Raw genomic sequence first — 20439 nt, 5'->3', positions numbered from 1 at the left:
AAGTGACGTAATGCTACATTTCTCCAAACCTGTTCTGATTAAGAAACACTCTTTTACATTTTGGATGGCCTGAGAATAAGTACATTTAGAGCAAATTTTCATTTTTGGGTGAACTATTCCTTTAATATTTTGCATGCTAAAATTTGACCTTTGACCCATCAGAAAATCATGCTTTTGCATGCATTAAACATTCTCAACAAATACACACAAACATGCACACAAAGGCCAAAATGCTCTCGAACAAAAATTTGTGATGCCAGTGTTTTTAGTAAGATGCCCTTTGTAAAGCCTGGAATTATTTCGTTGTTAAACTCTGATGAGGAAGACACAACGTTTTTTAGAAAAGGAGAGTAGGAAACATGAACAATAGCACCAAAAAAATGGAGGCCAGGCACCCACAGCACTAGTGTATATACAGTGATCGTGCACAGATGGGATGGGTTGTGTCTTACCTTTGGAAACCAGCATCTGAGACATTAGGAGAGGGAGCTTACGAGTGACAGGGATGAAAATTTCAGTCATGATGTGAGCCTGATATTCACACTTCCATTTCAAAGAGAACAGCATGTTTGAGGAGTTCACTAAACAGATTTCTAATTTAATTTCATCACAATGAAGTGCAGATCCTGAAGGATCCTTATTGGATTACAGATGAACTGACTTTATTCAGTTATCTAGGAATTTAACTTTATCCAGTAAGAGTCTTATTTAATTCCACTGGGAATTGATTCCAAATTAGGATAAAGATGTTTTAGCAATCCTATATATTCATTTAGCATTTTTGGACTGTTGGGGATTTCATAAAAGGGCCCAGATATGACCAAACTCAGATCTAAGAAAGAAAATGTATCCGACTGAATCGTTTTTGTCCCATAGAAGGAATAAAACAAGCTGTAAGGTGAGGGTCTTCACTACTGACTTGAGAAACTGAACATGTCCCATTAGCATAAAATACTATGTATTTGTATTATCCTAATGCAATGTTTCCAGGTGTGTTGAGATTAAAGTGACATGTTAAAGATTGTCATGTGTTTGAGAGAATGTACTGAGGGAATGATAAATCCAAACCTTTTAGAACTTTGATCTTTGTTGGTGCTGTCAGTGCTGAGGCAGATATTTCCAAAAGACGTCTTTGTCATTTCATCTGAAATGTTGACTATGGAAGGATCATCTTGATGAACACAAAAACATTTTATGGCATTTTTAATCTCAGACTATTGTTGTTTTGTCATCTATTTTGAAAGTAACTGTCCTTCAAGAAGAGAGGAGGCCATCTAAACATTTTTACAGAAATTAATGACTGCAAGCCGTATGGCTCTAAATGAAACAAGTGAAATTAAATTACATTTTTTGGCGTTGTATGTATCTCAGTATTACACTAAAAATGTTTCATAAAAATAAATACACCACTGTTCAAAAGTTTGGGTTGGTATGAAAAAATACATTACAAAAAAGTATTACAAAAAAAAAAAAATTTACAATTTAAAATAAGTTGCTTTTTTTATAATGTATTTTAAAATGTGATTTATTGCTGTGATGTCAAAGCTGAATATTCAGCATCATTACTCCAGTCTTCAGTGTCCCATGATCCTTCTGAAAACATTATAATATACTGATTTGCTGCTCATTAAACATTTATTATTATTATCAATGTCAAAAACAGTTGTGATTCTTAGTATCTTTGTGGAAACTGTCATTTTTTTTTTCAGGATTTGAATAATAAGTTAAAAAGAACAGCGTTTACTTGCATCAGTTTTATCAGCATTTATTTGATCTTTTGTTACATTATAAATGCTTTTACTGCAGCTTTTGAACAATTTCCTGAATAAAAGCATTAATTTCTTACTGACCCAAACTTTTGAACATCATTTTTTTTAACTAAACAAACAAACAAATCAATAAATAAAATTTAAAAAAAAATATCTTTGTATAATATCTAAATAATTGGTCAAATTAATTATTCAATAAAATATTTTTTAAATCACTGACTAAATATAAATACTCTAACAAAACTAGATTTAAGGGTTAGATTAGATAGAAGTGGTAACTATTTTTGACACGGATTTATTTATTTTTTTTACTTACTTGCAATGCCCCTCTAAGGGCACTTGTACAATTCCTTCATCCTCCATCAAGACACACTGATTCTCCTGAAAGTGAGAGAAAGAACACGTTGGTGATCTGTCCTTTTAAAACATTATCAGCAGTGCTTGGTCTTTGCCGGCCAATAGCGTCGTCGCAGGCAGCAACCAATAGCAGTGGGGGGGTACCTCTTCCTGTGCATCTTCCATTTTTTTCTTCTTGCTCTCAGGCATGAGGTCGTCAAGCCAGCTGAGATCCCGCTTACAAAAGACAAAATCCAACAGCTTACGGATGAACACAAGGGCTAAGACCTGCAAGAAAACACACAGACATCATATGATATCTTACATATACTGCAGTCAGCATACCAATTGCACACTCCCTCAAAACTTGCGACATCTGTGGCATTGTGCTTTGTGATAAAACTTCACATTTTAGAGTGGCCTTTTATTGTGGCCAGCCTAAGGCACACCTGTGCAATAATCATGCGGTCTAATCAGCATCTTGATATGCCACACCTTTGAGGTGGATGGATTATCTCGGCAAAGAAGAAGTGTTCACTGACACAGATTTAGACAGATTTGTGAACAATATTTGAGAGAAATAGGCCTTTTGTGTACATAGAAAAAGTCTTAGATCTTTGAGTTCAGCGCATGAAAAATGGGGGAAAAAAAACAAAAGTGTTGCTCTTATAATTTTGTTCAGTGTATATATATACACATATAAACACATCTCTTACCATCATAGGAAAGACTATGGCAGCTCTGGAGGTTTTGATGACCCAGAGAAGCACCAAGCAGGTGAGCTGGACGATGGTGAACAGGTGAACTTTTCTCAGCGGGACGTGTCTCAGGTAGATAAAATCAGGCTGGTGTTTTGCTGGCATCCCAAACAGCCTCAGACGATCAAAGAACTGAAACGCAAATGCAAACACAATTAACATGGTCATAGTGCTGCTTGAAAGTTTGTGAACCCTTTAGAATTGTATATATTTCTGCATAAATATGGCCCAAAACATAATTAGATTTTCACACAAATCCTGAAAGTAGACAAAGAGAATCCAATCAAACAGGAGACAAAAATATATACTTTGATCTGCTGTTAAATATTTGTGAGTGGCAAAAGTATGTGAATCTTTGGTTTCAGTATCTGGTGTGACCCCCTTTTGCAAAAATAACTGCAAGTAACATTTCTTGTAACTGCTGATCAGCCCTGCACAACGGCTTGTAGGAATCTTAGCCCATTCCTTAGTACAGAACCACTTCAACTATATGATGTTGGTGGGTTTCCTCCTTTGCACTGCTTGCTTCAGGTCCTTCCACATAATTTCAGTTGGATTAAGGTCCAGAATTTGACTCAGTCATTCCAAAACATTAGCTTTGTCTAATGAAAAGACTTGTGTGCTTGGGGTCGCTGTCTTGCTGAATGAACCACTTTCTCTTGAGATTCAGTTCTCAGACAGATGTCCTGACATTTTCCTTCAGAATTAGCTGGTATAATTCAGAATTCATTGTTCCATCAATAATGGCAAGCCGTCCTGGACCAGATGCAGCAAAACAGGCCCAAACCATGATACTACCACCAGCATGTTTCACAGATGGGATACGGTTCTTATGCTGGAATGCAGTGTTTTCTTACTCCAAACACAATGCTGCTCATTTAAACCAAAATTTTCTATTTTGGTCTCATCCATACACAAAACATTTCTCCAGTATTCCTCTGGCTTGTCCACACGATAGCAAACTGCAGATGGGGAGCAATGTTCTTTTTGGCGAGCAGTGGCTTTCTCCTTAAAAAGGAGAACTCTGCCATGGACACCATGGTTATTCAGTGTTCTCCTGATGATGGGCTCATAAACATTAACATTAGCCAATGTGAGAAAGTTGCCTGCAACTTAAGTTAGCCTGCAGTCTTTTGAAAGCTAGTGGAATTTTACGTCTTGCTTTTAGAGAGTTCTTAGTTGGTGGAGCACTCCTGGGGAGGATAACAGTGGTCTTGAATTTCCTCCATTTGTACACAGTCTGTCTGACCGTGGATTAGTGGAGTCCTAACTCTTTAAAGATGGCTTTGTAACCTTTTCTAGCCTGATGAACAACCCCAACTTTTTTTCTGAGGTCCTCAGAGATCTCATTTGTTTGTGCCATGATTCACTTCCGCAAACATGATCAGACTTTCATAGATCCCTGTTCTTCAAATAAAACAGGGCACACACTGACACCTGATAGTCATCTCACTGACTGAAAACACCTCTGAACAGATGGACTCTAATTTCACCTTCAAATTAACAGCTAATCCTAGAGATTCACATACTTTTGCCGCTCACAGATATGTAATATTGAATAATTTTCCTGAATAAAACAAAGTATTTATTTTCATCTCATTTGTCTGATTGGGTTCTCTTTGTCAACTTTCAGGACTTTATGCAGATATATAGACAATTCTAAATAGTTCACAAACTTTCAAGCAGTACTATATATATTTATATATACTTTTTCTATATTCTATATATTTATATATTCTATATATATATATATATATATTTTTTTTTATATATATATAAAATAAAAAAAAACAATACTTAAAAGTACCATATATATTATATATAAAATTAAAATATATTAAAAAAAAAAAACAGGAAAATTAGAAATGCTGACTTGAATCAGTTGAAGTTGAAGTAATAAAAATAACCAAAACAAAAATAAATAAATGCTTAAATTATAAATCATTATTAATAATTTAAATTATTAAACCAAGAAATTACATTATAAAGCTAAATGAAAAATATAAAAAACTAATAAAAATTACAAAAGCATATAACACAATTACTAAAACATAAACTAAAATTAAAAATATAAAAAATAAAAGCTCATACAAAACATTAATATATACTATTATAGTATATAAACAATATTAAGTAACATAAGCCACTCCTACAAATAGCAGAATAAACATCTGTCATGCACAATATATGAATTCAGTAATTGCAGTACCTGTATGCCCCTGAGAGACGATGCTCCCATATAGAGGAAAACTCCATATAACACAGGCATCGGGATATTCTGAGGACAAAAACATAAAATAATAAACATTAAAAAGGATGAAAAGTCTCAAAAGTTTAATGCAAGCATCATGTTAGCAGGCTGACTCAATCTGAGCCACTAACCTTCAATACGGAGGTCATAAACACTGAGCTGCCCATCAGGACGAATATCATGAGGCCGGTGAAGCGCTGCTCTCTGATGCCCAAGAACTTGGGCTGTTCACCAGGCGCAGAGCATTCAGACTCCAGCTTCAGGCTGTTCACGTGGCTGATTGACAACACCGTCGCGGCTACGAACCATGGCAGGCCCATCAAAGAGCACACGCCCAGCATCACACCCACCACAAACAGGTCCAGATGATACCCACAGCCTTTCTGTGCAGGCACACATACATAACAAAAGACATCAAGTTGAATATTTGTTGACCAAAAGAAGCATATTGTGAAGGACTTAGCAACACACCTTCAGCTTGTGTTCCTTCCTGTTAATAATCACAGCAGTGATTTGTTGGTCCATGAAGATGAGGATGGTGCATAGCAGAGCTGGGATGAAGGACACAATAATGGTCCACCATGGGTTTGGACCTATTGGGCTGATGAACCAGCCACGGTCATCTCTGGTTGGCTGTGAGAGATCATCTTGTTAATTACATATCCATATGTACAGGATAGATTTGTGCAGAAATGTACAACTGACACAATACTGTAAAACTTCTCTTAACGACTCACTTTGAACTCATTAGGAACCTGTAGTTTGGGGGAAGGGACCCCCAGAGCATAGTCGATCAGAACCATGGTCATGATGGTGATGAAAACAGCAAAATCACTGATAACTGCCCTCACCTGTTTAGAAACACACAGAATTAGAATAAGCACTAGAAATGAACATAAATCTGTGAGCCTAAATTTTTTTTAATTTTTACCCTTTTAGGTATAATGGGTCTAAATAAATTATAATTATTATATTATATTGTACTATTCTATACTGAAACACACACAAGCTTCTTGCCTTGGTGGGGAAGTAACGGCTAGTTTTGAACTCCTTGAGGAAAGAGGACATGGCAACCGTGGAGAAGAAGAGAATGACAGACCAGAAGAGGACGTCAGGGATGTACGGACCGTGGTGGCCACAGGCTCTGCCTACAAACTCTCCCCTGTTCTCCACACAGCCCTGAGACGAAACATCAGACTCAATAATCACATCTGCTTCAAAGAACACAGATAAACACAAACTCTAGAAAAAAAGCAGATAAAATCATATACAGTCATGTGTAACTGGAAATATCACAAGGATTTGTTTATGGTGGATTAGATTGTGTGTTGTGTATTTGTGTGTGTGCAGGAGCTTAGATATAAAGGGGAACTGAGGTGAACCAGCTGAGGATTTGCTTTTATTAAAGTACGAGTCACTGAAATGTATTAACCCATATCTGAGCCACAGAAATGAGGGGGGTGTCTGTGGGAATGTTTGGGATGGCATACTGTTTTTAAAATAAAGTACTATGCAGGGTGTATAATCTTCTGTATGTATGGGTGACCTATTATTTGTAAAAGGTTGTGTGGAAGAGATAATGCCACAATGCAATGCACTCAATGATTAATGCATTTAACGCTCCCAACCCTGCCCAGACCTGTACATCATTGCATGCAATTGCTAAAAAACATGATGCAGGATGACGACTGACTATGTGATGTAGCCTATGAGAATGCAGTTATATACCCATAAAATTCAATGTACCTGTATGGATTTTTGCAAGTTTAGCAATATCCCACAAACAAGAGCACTGTTTACAACAGTTCAATAAACAAGTTAACATTATTTTACATTTTAAAGATTTTTATTTTGGGGGGCTTTTTGGCTTTATTTTGATAGGCCAGTTGGTAGATTTAATTGCTTGAGAGCTTTAGTTATTTATCACTGCATAATGCATACTGTTTCTCATACTATTTTTAATGTACAATCAGTATCCAGCACGATAGTATTGCATTCATAACACAGCCATATGAAGTGTTAAATCATGTCCAAAAGATCGTATTTATGAGCTGAATGCACATAAACGCCACCACAAAGTCCTAATTATGAGTAGGAAACTCTGAACTTTCTTTGAGCCCTGAGCAGTCTTTAGTCATCTTCAAGAAACAGCTAAAGACACATCTCTTCCATCTACACTTGACCCTTTAACACTTGCACTCTCTATTCTATTTCTATTCTAGCTTGTCTACTTGTTTTCTTTTTATTTATTAAAAAAAACTTGACCCTTTAACACTTGCACTCTCTGTTCCATTTCTTTTATAAACTACTTGTTTTCTTTTTATTATAAAAAGGTCCAATTCGTAAATACGAATGCACCAATAGTCACACTTACCTTTACATCTAGATCAAACCAGTCAATTTCAGAAGCAGTGATGTTTTTTTCCTGCCAGTAATTCAGTGTGGCATTGCTGGGATCTTTAGGCATTGTGCACACACACCTGCAAAACACAAATTAATACATCACATGGTTTCACATTGATAACTTTGTCAACAACACACAAATGAATTAGAGCTGTGACTTTAAGGAAGATTGATATGTGCGTCAGTACTCACGAGTACTGAGTGAGCTGGTTGAGATCGTTGTGCATGTTGAAAGGGTACGTCTCTCCCAGATGAATGAGTTTCTCCAGAGCCTCGTAGATGAAGATGATGCAGATGAGGGAAGCGAAAGCTTCCTCTGTGAATCGTGTGATGTAACACACCAGCGAGCTGGCGTCTGTGGCAACCAGCAGAAGACAGAAAAAGGCTGTCCACAGACCGATACACACACGCAAGGAGAGGTAGGACAAACCATATTCTCTGAGGAGAAAACACAGATAAAAATGAGTCTCTGTCTTGCGGTAAAATGATAAAAGACACTTTGGGGATGAGTTCACTAAATAGTGTTGCATTTCTTATGCAATATTTCAGCTAATATAAGAATTAAAATCTTAAAAATTTTATCTGTGAATATGTATTTCTGTTTATAATTAATTAATTAATTTGAAACTTGATATGTTAATCTAAATTTTTATCTGTGACTGAGTACATTGAATAAGCTCATGTGATCTTTATTTATTTAATTTCCAGTCACTAATATTGTATTCTATTTCTAAATTTGCTTCAACTTTATCATTGTATGCAATCAATCAATAAACCCAATTTAAGCAGGTACCAGTGTAATTGTAGTTTTTATGGTTTTATTCAAATTTTTTGAATGGGTTTACATCATTACCTGATTTGCATATTTCCTTTAATGAAATACAGTGCTGCAACAATGCAGATTGCATGTGAAAATAAACAACGCCATCAGTGCAATTCATTTCTTGGACAATTCCCCTGAGCTGACTGAAATACTTCAAAATGCTTAGTGCAAATCAAAGGAGCCTCACTTGCAGAATTTGAAAAGGATTTTCTCAAAGACCAAGACAGGTCCTGTGCTGCCCAGGATAGTGAGGGGCTGGCCAGCAAACAAAGAATACGCTATACCCGTCATAGAGGCTCCAAACAGAGACTCTATTGCACTCTGAAATGGGAAATGGAAAAAAACATAACATCAGTCACATCATATTCAACCCCTCTGCTTGATATACGTTCTGCATATATAAACATGTTCTTACAATGCGTCCTTCCGTAGCTTCTCCTAGCAGACCTCCGAAGGTGATAACAGGAGACATGCAGGCGCAGTACAGGAAAAGGAAGGAGGCGAGACACTGCAGACTGACGGCATCTGTGTAATCTGACAGGTAGTGAGGTGCCTTTCGCTTGATGTCCAGAAACAACCCACCAAAAAACCTGAAGATCCAAACAAAGAAAACCTCTGAGATCCAAGTCCATCTCTGACATGAGGATTTACAGAATTCAAAAATGCTAAAATATATGGACAGTACATATTTGCAGATCACTCACCTCCCTGTGCGCTGTAATTCTGGTCCTCCATGGCCTCCGTGCTCCTCAGGCTCCCCCAAATCAGCTCCTCCATTGGCCAGAGGAGGAACCTTCCGTTTCTCCTGCAAGATGGTGACACAAAACCAACATTAATACTGATCGCAGTTTTTATTTATATAATAATGTTTCTACTCTAATGTGGCTATAATAAAATGTAATTACTGATTTATTTAAACATATAGAATAATGAAGACAACATGTTAAGTCATATATTTAGCAAAATGTTCCTCTCTAGTGTTCATTTTTCTAGCTGACTCTCGAGCTGACATTGAATGGTTTTCTTGAGGTAAATGTAACATTACGTGACATTGTTTACAAGCTGTTTTATTGACTTCTTTCTGTTGTCTGAAAGAACTGCTTGAGTGATTACATGAGACATAATATATTTTAGTAAGTTGTACTATTTCTTTCAACATACCTTCTAATGTTCATATGTGTTTATTTTGTGCTATAATATTTAGCAGTAAAGAGGAAAAGATGATCATTTAGTCAATAAATTCAGCCCTCGAAAACTGTTTTATCCAAAACCGAAAATTCATTTTTGGCTGAATATTTTAATTTTCTGAAATTTCTGTGCATCACTAAAGTCCACATCCGTGATGAATCAGTGCATGGAGTTTGAGGACTTTCTCACCTGTGAGGGCACGCTTTTGGGTGGCTCTATTCTGATGGTGGGATCCCACTCGCCTGGAGGCAGCACAGTCACCTGGTCCAAAAACTCATCAATTCCTGCCACAAGGTCAGAACGATCCTTTGCTTTATAAGCCACATCATGAAACACCTGGAGAAGAGACGTTCAGGTGAAATTAGCAAATATAACAGCCTGCTACCTATAGTAAATCATAATGGACAGAAATAAACAGTATTGTGCATAGTACTGACCTCGTCTGTCATTAGCGTGGCGATAGAGCGACCAATCTCATGGTACTGAGGCCCTTTCCCCAAGGGCCCCAGCAGAATGAAGAGAAACCTGCACAATGACAAAGGACTTAGTAGTGAACTCTGAGGCACACCGCTCCACAAAATGAACTTGAACGACTGAGAAATTAATATGTTTCATGAGTTTTGTGCACAGATATATTGCTCTTACCTGGTGGTAATGGGGACCTCTGCCAGTCCGTTGAGCAGCACAGCAGGGGACAAACGGATGAAGGCCACCACAGGTTTCTCTAGAAACTCCAGCTCACCCACCAAGATGTTGGATGCCTCAGCTCCTGGTGGGATCTTCTTCATGAAGTGGAGGTCTATCTGCAGGCACAAAAAATATGTTGTGATTCCTGAGTTAGCAAAGATGATTTTTCAGTAGACATTACTCAAATCCTTCAGAGAGCATTCTAATATGATGACTTGATGCTCAAGAAGCTTACTGCCCCCAAACATTTGAACAGTAGTGTATGATTGTATATTTAAGTTCCAGAGTAAGATTTACTTCTGTCTGGAATGTCATTCTTACTTTGCTGAAGTCAACAGCACTGTTCTCACGACTGCCATCCGAACGTCCTTCAGTTGTGGTGGGCTGAGCCTGAGGAGACACCATCTGACCTGGAAGCGGTGCAGCAATCATACCAAACAGGAAATAAATAACAGACCATCATATAACAGATTCAATTGTTTTGAAGAAAGGCAGTGATGTTACGGTCATGGAGATGAAGACCTAGGCACACTTACTTGGTTAAAAAAAGGAGGTCATGTTGAACATGTTCATGTTAAGGAGGTCACTTACAAACCTCCTAGTACTGTCTAAATCTTATTCAATTTTAAAAACTAAATCTAGAAGTAGTGTAGATACAATTAGATGAGGTTGCAAATTTAAAAGTCTACAACAAATCCCAGTACTACTTCCTATGTGGTTAAATGCAACACTACGTTGTTAAATTCTATGCTAATGCTATGTTTATTGTTGGTTAGAGCACTGATATGGAATACCTGAAATGACTCTGAATAAACTGTTGCTAATTACCATGATAACATTAGCAAGTCCTCCATATTGGAAAAGCCAAGACATATGCAAGCCGCCCATAAACATATGCAATTAAACTGACATGGTATCATCAGACTATTGTATCTAGATATTCCATATCTATGTGTTAAGGTACAGTCACAGTCAGTGCTGTTCAGCGAATTTTCATGAGCAAAATCCAGTCAGTTTACTATGAATCCACATGCTCAGGAATTTCTTGTGAGGGTAAAAAAATCTCTCACACAGATGTCACATCAGATTTAAGTTGGTCACACAAATTCGTTGCACTGACCGATAGAAAGCTGCTTGGTTTGACAGTGACTACTTTGTGAGCTGTGCTTCATACATTGCTACACTATTGAGAATGGACCTTTTTTGCTCTTAAAATTTCAATAATGTGACTGTGCCATAAAAGTACAGGCGAATATATGATCATATTGCCTGGTGGTGGCTCTTCTTCAGGATTGAGGGTGGGAATGACGTGGTAGCTGTAATGCGAGCTTAGTCGTTTGCTGAAGGGGATGTGGGTTTTTTGTGCAGAAGGGCATGGGTGGGGTTTATGAGGAGCTGACAGACACTTGGGACAGCGGAGGGACCAGGCTGGACATAAGAGCACCTGTCTGTTTCTCACATTGTTGCTGAACCTAGACCAGAGAGAGGAGAGGGGACTGGGGAGCGAATGGGTCGTGATGATAACTAGGATACACAGACAGAGAGACAGACACACCATCAAAAAGAAAAATAAGACAGATGCATGGCAAATGTAGAAGAATGCATTTGCTGGAGTATGTGGAGCAGTACCATTCTTATCCATTGAGTGCGGTTCGGACTGCTTCCTGCCGATATCTGCGAAAGAGCGTACGATGGGGATCCGGTTAGCCAGTTTCTTCTGGTTCTGATGGTGATGCTGTTTAAGGAGAGCATTTCGAATCTTCTTCCTCACCTCCTCTCCTACAGAACCTGACATCTCGTGCTGGTCCAAAACCATATCTTTAAAATAAAAAACAATAAATAAAGAAAATTATATGTGATATACACTACCAAAATATAACAATACAAGTCTTTACTATCACATTTTATTTATTTAACATATCCTTGCTGAATAAAAGTATTAATTTCTCTCTCAAAAAAAAAAGTACTGACCCCAAACTTTTGAACAGCAGTGTATATTGTAACAAATGATTTCTATTTTGAATAAATGCTGTTCATCATTTTATTCATCAAAGAGTCCTGAAAAAAAGATTAAAGGGATACTCCACCCCGAAATGAAAATTTTGTCATTAATCACTTACCCCCATGTCGTTTCAAACCCGTAAAAACTTTGTTCATCCTCGGAACACAATTTAAGATTTTTTGGATGAAAACCGGGAGGCCTGTGACTGTCCCATAGACTGCCAAGTAAATAACAGTGGCAAGGTCCAGAAAAGGTATGAAAGTCGTCGTCAGAATACTCCATCTGCCATCAGACGTGCAATCTGGGTTATATGAAGCGACGGGAACACTTTTTGACTTTCATACCTTTTCTGGACCTTGACACTGTTATTTACTTGGCAGTCTATGGGACAGTCAGAGGCCTCCTGGTTTTCATCCAAAATATCTTATATTGTGTTCCGAAGACGAACAAAGTTTTTACGGGTTTGGAACGACATGGGGGTAAGTGATTAATGACAAAATTTCCATTTTGGGGTGGAGTAACCCTTTAAGCAGCACAGCAGTTTCCAACATTGATAATAAATCAGCATATTAGAAATGTTTTCTGAAGGATTGTAATACTATTTTACAGTATCACTATTTTACTGTATTTTTGATCAAATAAATGCAGCCTTGATAAGCATAAGACACTCATTTAGAAAACATAAAAAATCTTACTGGTTTGTCATTGATTGCTACTTTAACTAAAAAAAGGTTGAAAGAGAACCATCACAAACTCCTCTTCTGATTTGTTAAGAGTTGTTGGAATGCATTAGCATATTAGTCAAAAAACCATGCACAGATTGTGAAATTCCAACCTAAAAATGATATCAACAGCACATGTGGCACATTATTTTAAATTTACTATCATTTGGGATGCAAAAATCTAATCTTGCATGCTATGCTAATTGGGACACACGCTGAATGGGTCTACTGTATATTGCTAACTGAAATGAGAAAACAGCTAATCCTAGTAATTGAAATGCTGATTGCTTTGGATCCTTAAGGAAGGCAGATCTAGACTGAAGAATGTTTTCAGACTCTGTACCTGCGATCTCCTCCAGTGAGTTGGCCCTCATGTCCAGCATGACAGTGCCGTTGAGGATACAGCTCCGCAGCTCAAACAGACTGTGAAGGGAAAGAGTAGCCACATATGGCTTACTCCACCTTTCCCCTCCGTCTTCTACATCCTCCTCAAACTTCAGCCATCTACGGACCAATAAGAGACAGGAGAGAGAAGATAAGAAGAAGAGTGGGAGAAAAAGAGAGAGCGTCAATCAGAAAGACTATTAAATTATTTTTCTCTTTTAGCTACAGTACCACAATCATGTATTGCAGTAGTTGTAATGGATATACACCTATCTGCTATTCCAAACCACAAATGTTGCCCTTAAGTAGGTGCACTCTCGATATATTGATTTGAAACCATTTTATTTTGCAGTAATCTCACTCTACTGTTTGTTTCTGACAGGTAATAAAAACCCTCTTTGTAGTGCCGTTTGTTGGACTTCTGAAATGAGGAAAGTCTTTTTGGGTTTGAATTTTGGTTTAATTTAATATAACTTAATGTTTCACTATAATACTATAATTTTGATTACAATATAATTTAGAAAATTTTATAAAATAAAATTATAATAAAATAAATAAATAAATTTAATAATATGTAACATTATATTTTATCATATTTAATATAATACATGTCTATTTTATAACTTGTTATAGTTATATATTATATCATATATTTTAATAAGTAATATTTAAAAAAGTAATTAATATTAATTTCATAAATTATTTTTATTTTGTAGCATATATATATATACATATATGTATATATATATATATATACATATATATATATATATATATATATATATATATATATATATATATATATATATATATATATATATATATATATATATATATATATATATATATATATATATATAATATATATATATATATATATATATATCTAATATATGTATATATATATATATATATATATATATATATATATATATATATATATATATAGGGCTGTCAAATCCATTAATTGCATCCAAAATAATAGTTTGTGTTTACAAAATATATGTGCGTGTGCTGTGTATATGTGATATACATAAATGCATATACTGTATGTATAAATATGTGTGTGTGTACACATACATGTAAATATTTCTTAAATATACATGTATGTGTGTATTTATATTCACATAATAAATATGCACAGTACACACATATATTATGTAAACACAAACTTTTATATATATATATATACATATTATTTTATATATATACATATTATTTTGTTGTATTTTTTATAACGATGATAATTTTCTCACAATTTTGTCCCTGTGTGTCCTCTGTGTGTGTGTACTTGTACCTGGCTGTCTCTTTCCATTCCGCATCCTCTCCCTCTTTCAGGCAGATTTCGTCCAGCTCGGTGAAGAGAGCGTGAGGAATGTGTTCCTCGTCATCCTCCATTCCCAGCAGGAACTGAACACGCTGAGACGGCGTGTCTGCTACAGAGAAACAGAGAGACATTTCATTTTTTTTATCTCTGTACTTTTTCACTCCAAGTTTTTTATTTATCCTGGTAGAGTGACAGACTTACTGTATGAAGGAGATTCTCTGCCATCCTCGGTTCCAGAGTCTCTCTCCCGTGACCTCTTACTGTGGCGGTGTCCATGGTGACGATGCCGTCTGTGTGACCTCCGACCCAGAGGTACGTGCACGCCAATGTAGAGGGTACGGTGGCCTGCCAGGGACAATCAGAAGAGGCCAGTTATCACAAAACATCCTAAACAAAATAGCTACAGAGCTCTTCAGTAATTACATATTTTTGTAGGCCAACCTGGAGTTTCGCATCACCCTGGTTTATGGAATAAAACATATTATGGAATATGTTGTCTTTGAAACGAAAAAGCATGTTGAATTGCACTAACTGTCTTGTTTTCAACATGCTTTTTTGTTTCAAAGACATTTGTCATTATTTTTCTTCCATAGTGGTTCCTTCGAACAAAAAGCCAATAGGATTTTTCCATTGGCTACTGCAGAAAATGAGCACTGTGACCAACAAAAGTGTATCATTCTTACACATGTTGTTCATCAAGATAATCTTCACAAGTGAACACTACTTATATAAGATCTTTTTTTAAACAATTGGGAAAATTTGAGTTAGAATAGTTTGCAAAAGCGCAATTATAAACACAACAGGGCTGTGAAATCGACCAGTCGGAAATAATGAGATTAATCATGATTTTTAATTTAATAAAAGCCCTAGTTTTTATAACAGTGAGAAATAAAATTCTACAGTATTCTACATTTAGTCTTGTGTGTATATGTATGTATTATTAGTGTTCACAGACTTTAGTAAAACTATAGTCTAAAAACTAATCATTTCTTTTTTGGAAAAAATGTTGTCTTAATCACTGTTACTGGATGCTTTTAATTTTCCATGCAAGAAAGTCATGGTGTTCTGAATCAATATGAGAGTGACCAAATTATGATTTTTTTTTTTTTATTTATTTATTTTTTTTTTTCGGGTGAACTGCTTCTTTAATGAAAAACACCTTCTTTATTCCTTCATCTTAAAGTGTGTAGCGGATGTTCTGTTGTGCAAGATCCAATCTCTGCAGTCATATAATTAGAATTGGCAGTTCTGTACTTTGTGTTTCTGTTCTTGTTTACAGTCTCAGATTAAACTATAGCATTAAATCTCTCTCAGTCTCTCTCTCTCTCTCTCTCTCCCTCCATGCCTGACAGCCTGACAGTGTGTGTCTGTGGAGAGAGAGCACATATGTGTGCTTGTGTGATTCCAGCTCTGGGCACTGACACGGAGAAGCAGGAGACACAAAACAGTCCTTTACCTCACGACTTAAGTGTGTGAAGCAGACAGATGGCGATCAAAGCAGAGCACACGATCTCATATAGAAATAAGGTCGATGCTGACTGTGTCTTCTGAATCACCTCATTAGTTTTTAATACCACCACCGTCTCACTCTTTAGAGATACACACTCTAATAAGCTTTAGTTTCACTGGCTCACTCAGTCATGCAATTTAGCGACTAAATAAGTGATAAAGACCTCCAGGGCCGAGACAAACACACACGTGTGCTTTTATCTCATTACCTTCACCGATATCTTCCCCCAGCAGCCTTGAGGTAAGGGTTTGTGTGGCCATGTGGTTATTCATACAAAGCTGAATCACTTTCTTTTACATCAGTGAAACGTCCTCTAAACACTTAATTCAGAGCAGTTACAAGGACTTGGATATAATAATTAGAAATGGCCAAAGTGTACCCTCAATATTTGACATTTGACAGTATTTGACAAAAAGATTTAAAAGGTGTATTTTCAGGCAGGCCTGCCTACGTGGACTAACAGTGCTTGTCAAAATGATTAAGATGGCAAATCAAATCAAAGAAGGCAGGCTTTACTGATCACAGAAGCCAGGTATGACAGGTTTTAAAATGTGCAAAAGAGTGCAAGGTAAAATCTAAGTAGCTAATTATTTAATATTTGTCAACTGTTTTAATATAGAATTATTAAACTACCAACAGGAATATCCAGTGATGCAAAATTTTAAACTTTTGCCATTTTGAATTGAAAATATGGGCTGGCATCTTTGTGATTCATGTAATTTACATTGAATGTCATGAGGCAAGAAGCATTTTTCTATTTTGCATTTTTTAACATACAGTATTAGGCAATTGAATAAGACTGAATGGGTGCATATTTTAAAATTAAAATATTATTTGCAAACAGTTCACATCTAATTCTTCTTTTACTGTTCCTATTTCTTTTTCTTCTTTCCCCTAAATTCATTGAATCTTTTATTTATTCAATTCCTTTAAATAAATAACAAAATCTTCAAAATATTTTGTTATATTGGGTTTTTGTGAACTATCTCTTTAACAAATTTTAACTCTTTGTTAATTGTATCTTTTACATCATATATTAATATTTCCAATATCTTCCAAGGTATATATATATATATATATAAATCTACTTATAATATTCAATTTTAGGTCTCAGGGGACCCATATGGATGCCCATTTTTTGCATTTGAGGTAACTGATTTGATATCTCTCAATTTCACATTTATATATTTCATTTTGACTTTGTTTCATATTTTAAACTTTATCTCACAATAATCTTCTCTGAGGCAAACCCAAACATAAACAATGTTAATCTATGGTTACCAGTCTCATTTCTGAAAATGGTACATAATTTATGGTAAAACAGATGGTTAAAGCTAGTAAGGATGGAGGAGGCTCCAAGTGTGTGTGTGAAGGAGCTGGAATGAAATGTTTCTCTAAATGGAATATTTCCTCAGGACTAAGAACAGCTAATGTCAAACAGTGGATTCATTTCCTCTCTCCTTCTCTGTTGTCTGAAATGTAGGGCGCAATTCTACAAAACGTTTGTTTGCGTGTGTTTAAAGCATGCCACATGTCTGCTGAAATCAAATTTGAAGTTTCTGGAGCTAATAATGTTTAGAATCAACTTTATGCAGCTTTAATAACTAATATTCAGATAGTGACTAAAAACTATAACTGCTGATATGATAAATTTAAATGAATGTTTTTTAAGCATAATTTTATTTGTTTTATAATTTTATAATTTTATTTTTAAATATTAATTCATCAGGCAGTGTGTTTGACTCCGGGGTTAGAGTGTGTGTTTAAAAAGCTTCATTTACCTTCCAGCTCCTCTTTCTCGAAATTGGTTTTCAGCATGGACCGAGTCCCACCTCTGTCCAGCACGGCTTCCTCATCATTTCTCTGCAAAACACAACACTGTTATTAAACACACAGTTACACATACATAACTAACAGATAACTTATCCAACAGTCCATTTTATGAAATATGGCAAAGCATATGGAAAGCAGAACTTTACACTTATAAACACATAGACAGTCTGTAATAATATTATTAACATTTTAATAATCTGAGGTCTGTAATAGTATTGTTAACATATTTGTAAATGTAATTTATTCCTGAGATGGCGAAGCTGGATTTTCTGCATCATTGCTCCAGTCTTCAGTGTCACATGATCCTTCAGAAATCATTGTAATGTACATTGTAAACGCTGAAAACAGTTGCGCTGCTTAATATATTTGCGGAAAACCTGATCAACGTTTATTCAATTGAATGCATCCTTGCTAATAAAATTCTTTATTCATTTAAAATATAGATTTTTGCAAGATTATAAATGTTTATTACATTACATATTGTAAATGCTTATTACATGCCACACTGAGGCCATAACAGACAGACCCTCTCATTCCCTCTCACACCACCATTGGATGACATCCCAAAATTAGCAGCCCTCTGCCTAACCTTAGCAGACAGTTTCCATGACAACTAGCATGGCCTGCCGCTAGTTGTCCCCAGAACATAAATGACATTGTTGTAGTCCCTTGTAAAGCCAAAATCTCACAAGCCTGTGGCTCTGAGTACAGACCAGCCATAGTCCAGTATGGATGGAGTATTCACTCATATGATTTATCAAGGTAAACAACCACTCGCACATAATCAGCTGCACATCTTTACAGTAACATCTGGCTAAAAATTATCATTTTAAATGCATAGATGACTGTGAGATGATCCGCTTGTACCTGAGCGGAGAAAGAACATTGGCATTATGGATGGTTGATCATTGAGTTGGAAAAAGGATCACCCCCCTCCTAAAAATGACCTGTAAACACAATCAGGTGTAACTAATCACTTTCTCATGAGCATCCTAGGAAGCTAGCATTTGTTGCAGGTTTGGTTTGTTCGACCACCACAGTGCATATTTGAGGAAACAAGGAATCATACTGTTCTATGTGAAAGGAACAGTTCACCCAAAATAATTTTTGTTAATTTACTCACCCTCAGGCCATCCAAGATATAGGTGGCTTTTTTTCTAGAGCAGAACAGTAAAGAAGTTTTTAAGCTGAAACAGCAGCCCTTGGCAGTTCATAAATTGAGAGTCAGAGGCTGCCAGTGTTTGAGAATAAAAAAGCATGTTAAGCATATCACATCAAACTGAAAATTATTTACAAAATGATTACCTGTAATCCAGAGGTTCAGGCAAATGCTCCGAAGTGATGACTGGTTCATGAACAAATCATTCTTTTGAACTGGCTCTTTTTAGTGAACTAGATGAATCAGTTCACCAAATTGGACTGAACCGTTGAAAACAGGTTGCAGCTCGAGCAGCACAGATCTACAAGTTACTCACTTTCGACATGCCTGACAGTCACTCCAACTCATGAGTCAAAATACTGGCGTAACTGATCCTATGATGCTGGTTTACTCCAGTTACTCCAACAGTCACCGAACTGAGTAAACGTTTTTATGGTTTCTCATTGTTTGTGTAAAAAGGTGAGCCGATGAAGACAAGTTTATTCACTTTATACACGTCAGCATGTAAAACATCCACGTTTCACAACATTATTGGGTGCTTTAATAATATAATTGTGTATATTATTACGTCATTGCATTATTACATATACAGCCTAGTGAATTGAACCAGATCACAGAAACGAACTCTTCAAAAGAACCAGCTTGTGGAAAAAAATAAAATATTTTCCTGTTTGCCTGAGGCTGTGGATTACAGGTAATAATGTTGTAAATAATATTCAGTTTCTTGCACAGACCGATCTCTTTGCTTCATAAGACCTCAATATATTGTCAGGAGTCACTGGTAATAATTTTTTTTTTTTTTTTTAATTCTCAAAGACAGGCAGCAGCAGACTGGCATTTTATGAATCACCAAGGACCACGGTTTCACCTAAGAATTATGTAAATTAACAAATTTTCATTTTTGGGTGAACTATTCCTTTAACTCCTAAACAGATTCCTACATGGATGAAACACATCACTCCTAATTAGGCGGCAAATTCAGAGGGCAAACCATGTCATCTCTATAGGAACTGTGCAATATGAAATACTGCGAGAAGGATTGGTTCCCCACATGATTTTCACAGCAGATTCAATTGTGTGCACTTGAACACAAATTTGCAGCATTGATCAATATTGACATGGACACTTCACCCGCAAATCATCACTGAAGTTGTACTGATGTGACTGCCTCAAGAACAAGTTTTTAATTGCTTAGGTTTGTTAAGTGTTTTTAGTGAGTTGCTATGCAGTTACTATGCAGACTCAGGCCCGCATCAAATGCTCTAGTGTTAAAGCACAGCATTAATA

At 36.1% G+C, this 20439-nt stretch overlaps 1 protein-coding gene across 4 annotated transcripts in view; it reads right to left on the bottom strand.

The window, feature by feature from the left end:
* LOC109091295 (sodium-driven chloride bicarbonate exchanger-like) overlaps window positions 1-20439 on the bottom strand; it is a 39963-nt gene that overhangs the window by 2820 nt on the left and 16704 nt on the right. For 3 of the 4 annotated variants that reach the window (XM_042766162.1, XM_042766163.1, XM_042766164.1), the window contains 24 exons: window positions 17942-18023; window positions 14852-14995; window positions 14621-14759; window positions 13283-13443; window positions 11845-12033; window positions 10537-10625; window positions 10174-10331; window positions 9966-10053; window positions 9718-9864; window positions 9045-9145; window positions 8756-8930; window positions 8528-8661; window positions 7710-7955; window positions 7489-7594; window positions 6132-6293; window positions 5852-5965; window positions 5586-5747; window positions 5246-5497; window positions 5073-5141; window positions 2822-2995; window positions 2271-2393; window positions 2085-2150; window positions 1069-1172; window positions 453-489 (listed from right to left, as the gene is read on the bottom strand). In XM_042766162.1, coding sequence (XP_042622096.1) covers window positions 477-489; window positions 1069-1172; window positions 2085-2150; window positions 2271-2393; window positions 2822-2995; window positions 5073-5141; window positions 5246-5497; window positions 5586-5747; window positions 5852-5965; window positions 6132-6293; window positions 7489-7594; window positions 7710-7955; window positions 8528-8661; window positions 8756-8930; window positions 9045-9145; window positions 9718-9864; window positions 9966-10053; window positions 10174-10331; window positions 10537-10625; window positions 11845-12033; window positions 13283-13443; window positions 14621-14759; window positions 14852-14995; window positions 17942-18023 — 3198 coding nt within the window. In that variant the 3' untranslated portion in view covers window positions 453-476. Of the gene's footprint in view, window positions 1-452; window positions 490-1068; window positions 1173-2084; window positions 2151-2270; window positions 2394-2821; window positions 2996-5072; window positions 5142-5245; window positions 5498-5585; window positions 5748-5851; window positions 5966-6131; window positions 6294-7488; window positions 7595-7709; window positions 7956-8527; window positions 8662-8755; window positions 8931-9044; window positions 9146-9717; window positions 9865-9965; window positions 10054-10173; window positions 10332-10536; window positions 10626-11484; window positions 11740-11844; window positions 12034-13282; window positions 13444-14620; window positions 14760-14851; window positions 14996-17941; window positions 18024-20439 lie in introns of all 4 variants that reach the window. The other variant, XM_042766165.1, reaches the window with a different exon arrangement.

This window comes from Cyprinus carpio, chromosome A11, assembly GCF_018340385.1.
Source record: "Cyprinus carpio isolate SPL01 chromosome A11, ASM1834038v1, whole genome shotgun sequence".
Lineage (NCBI taxonomy): Eukaryota > Metazoa > Chordata > Actinopteri > Cypriniformes > Cyprinidae > Cyprinus > Cyprinus carpio.
The sequence above is the reverse complement of the archived record's forward strand: the minus strand, read 5'-3'. Positions and strand labels throughout refer to the sequence as shown.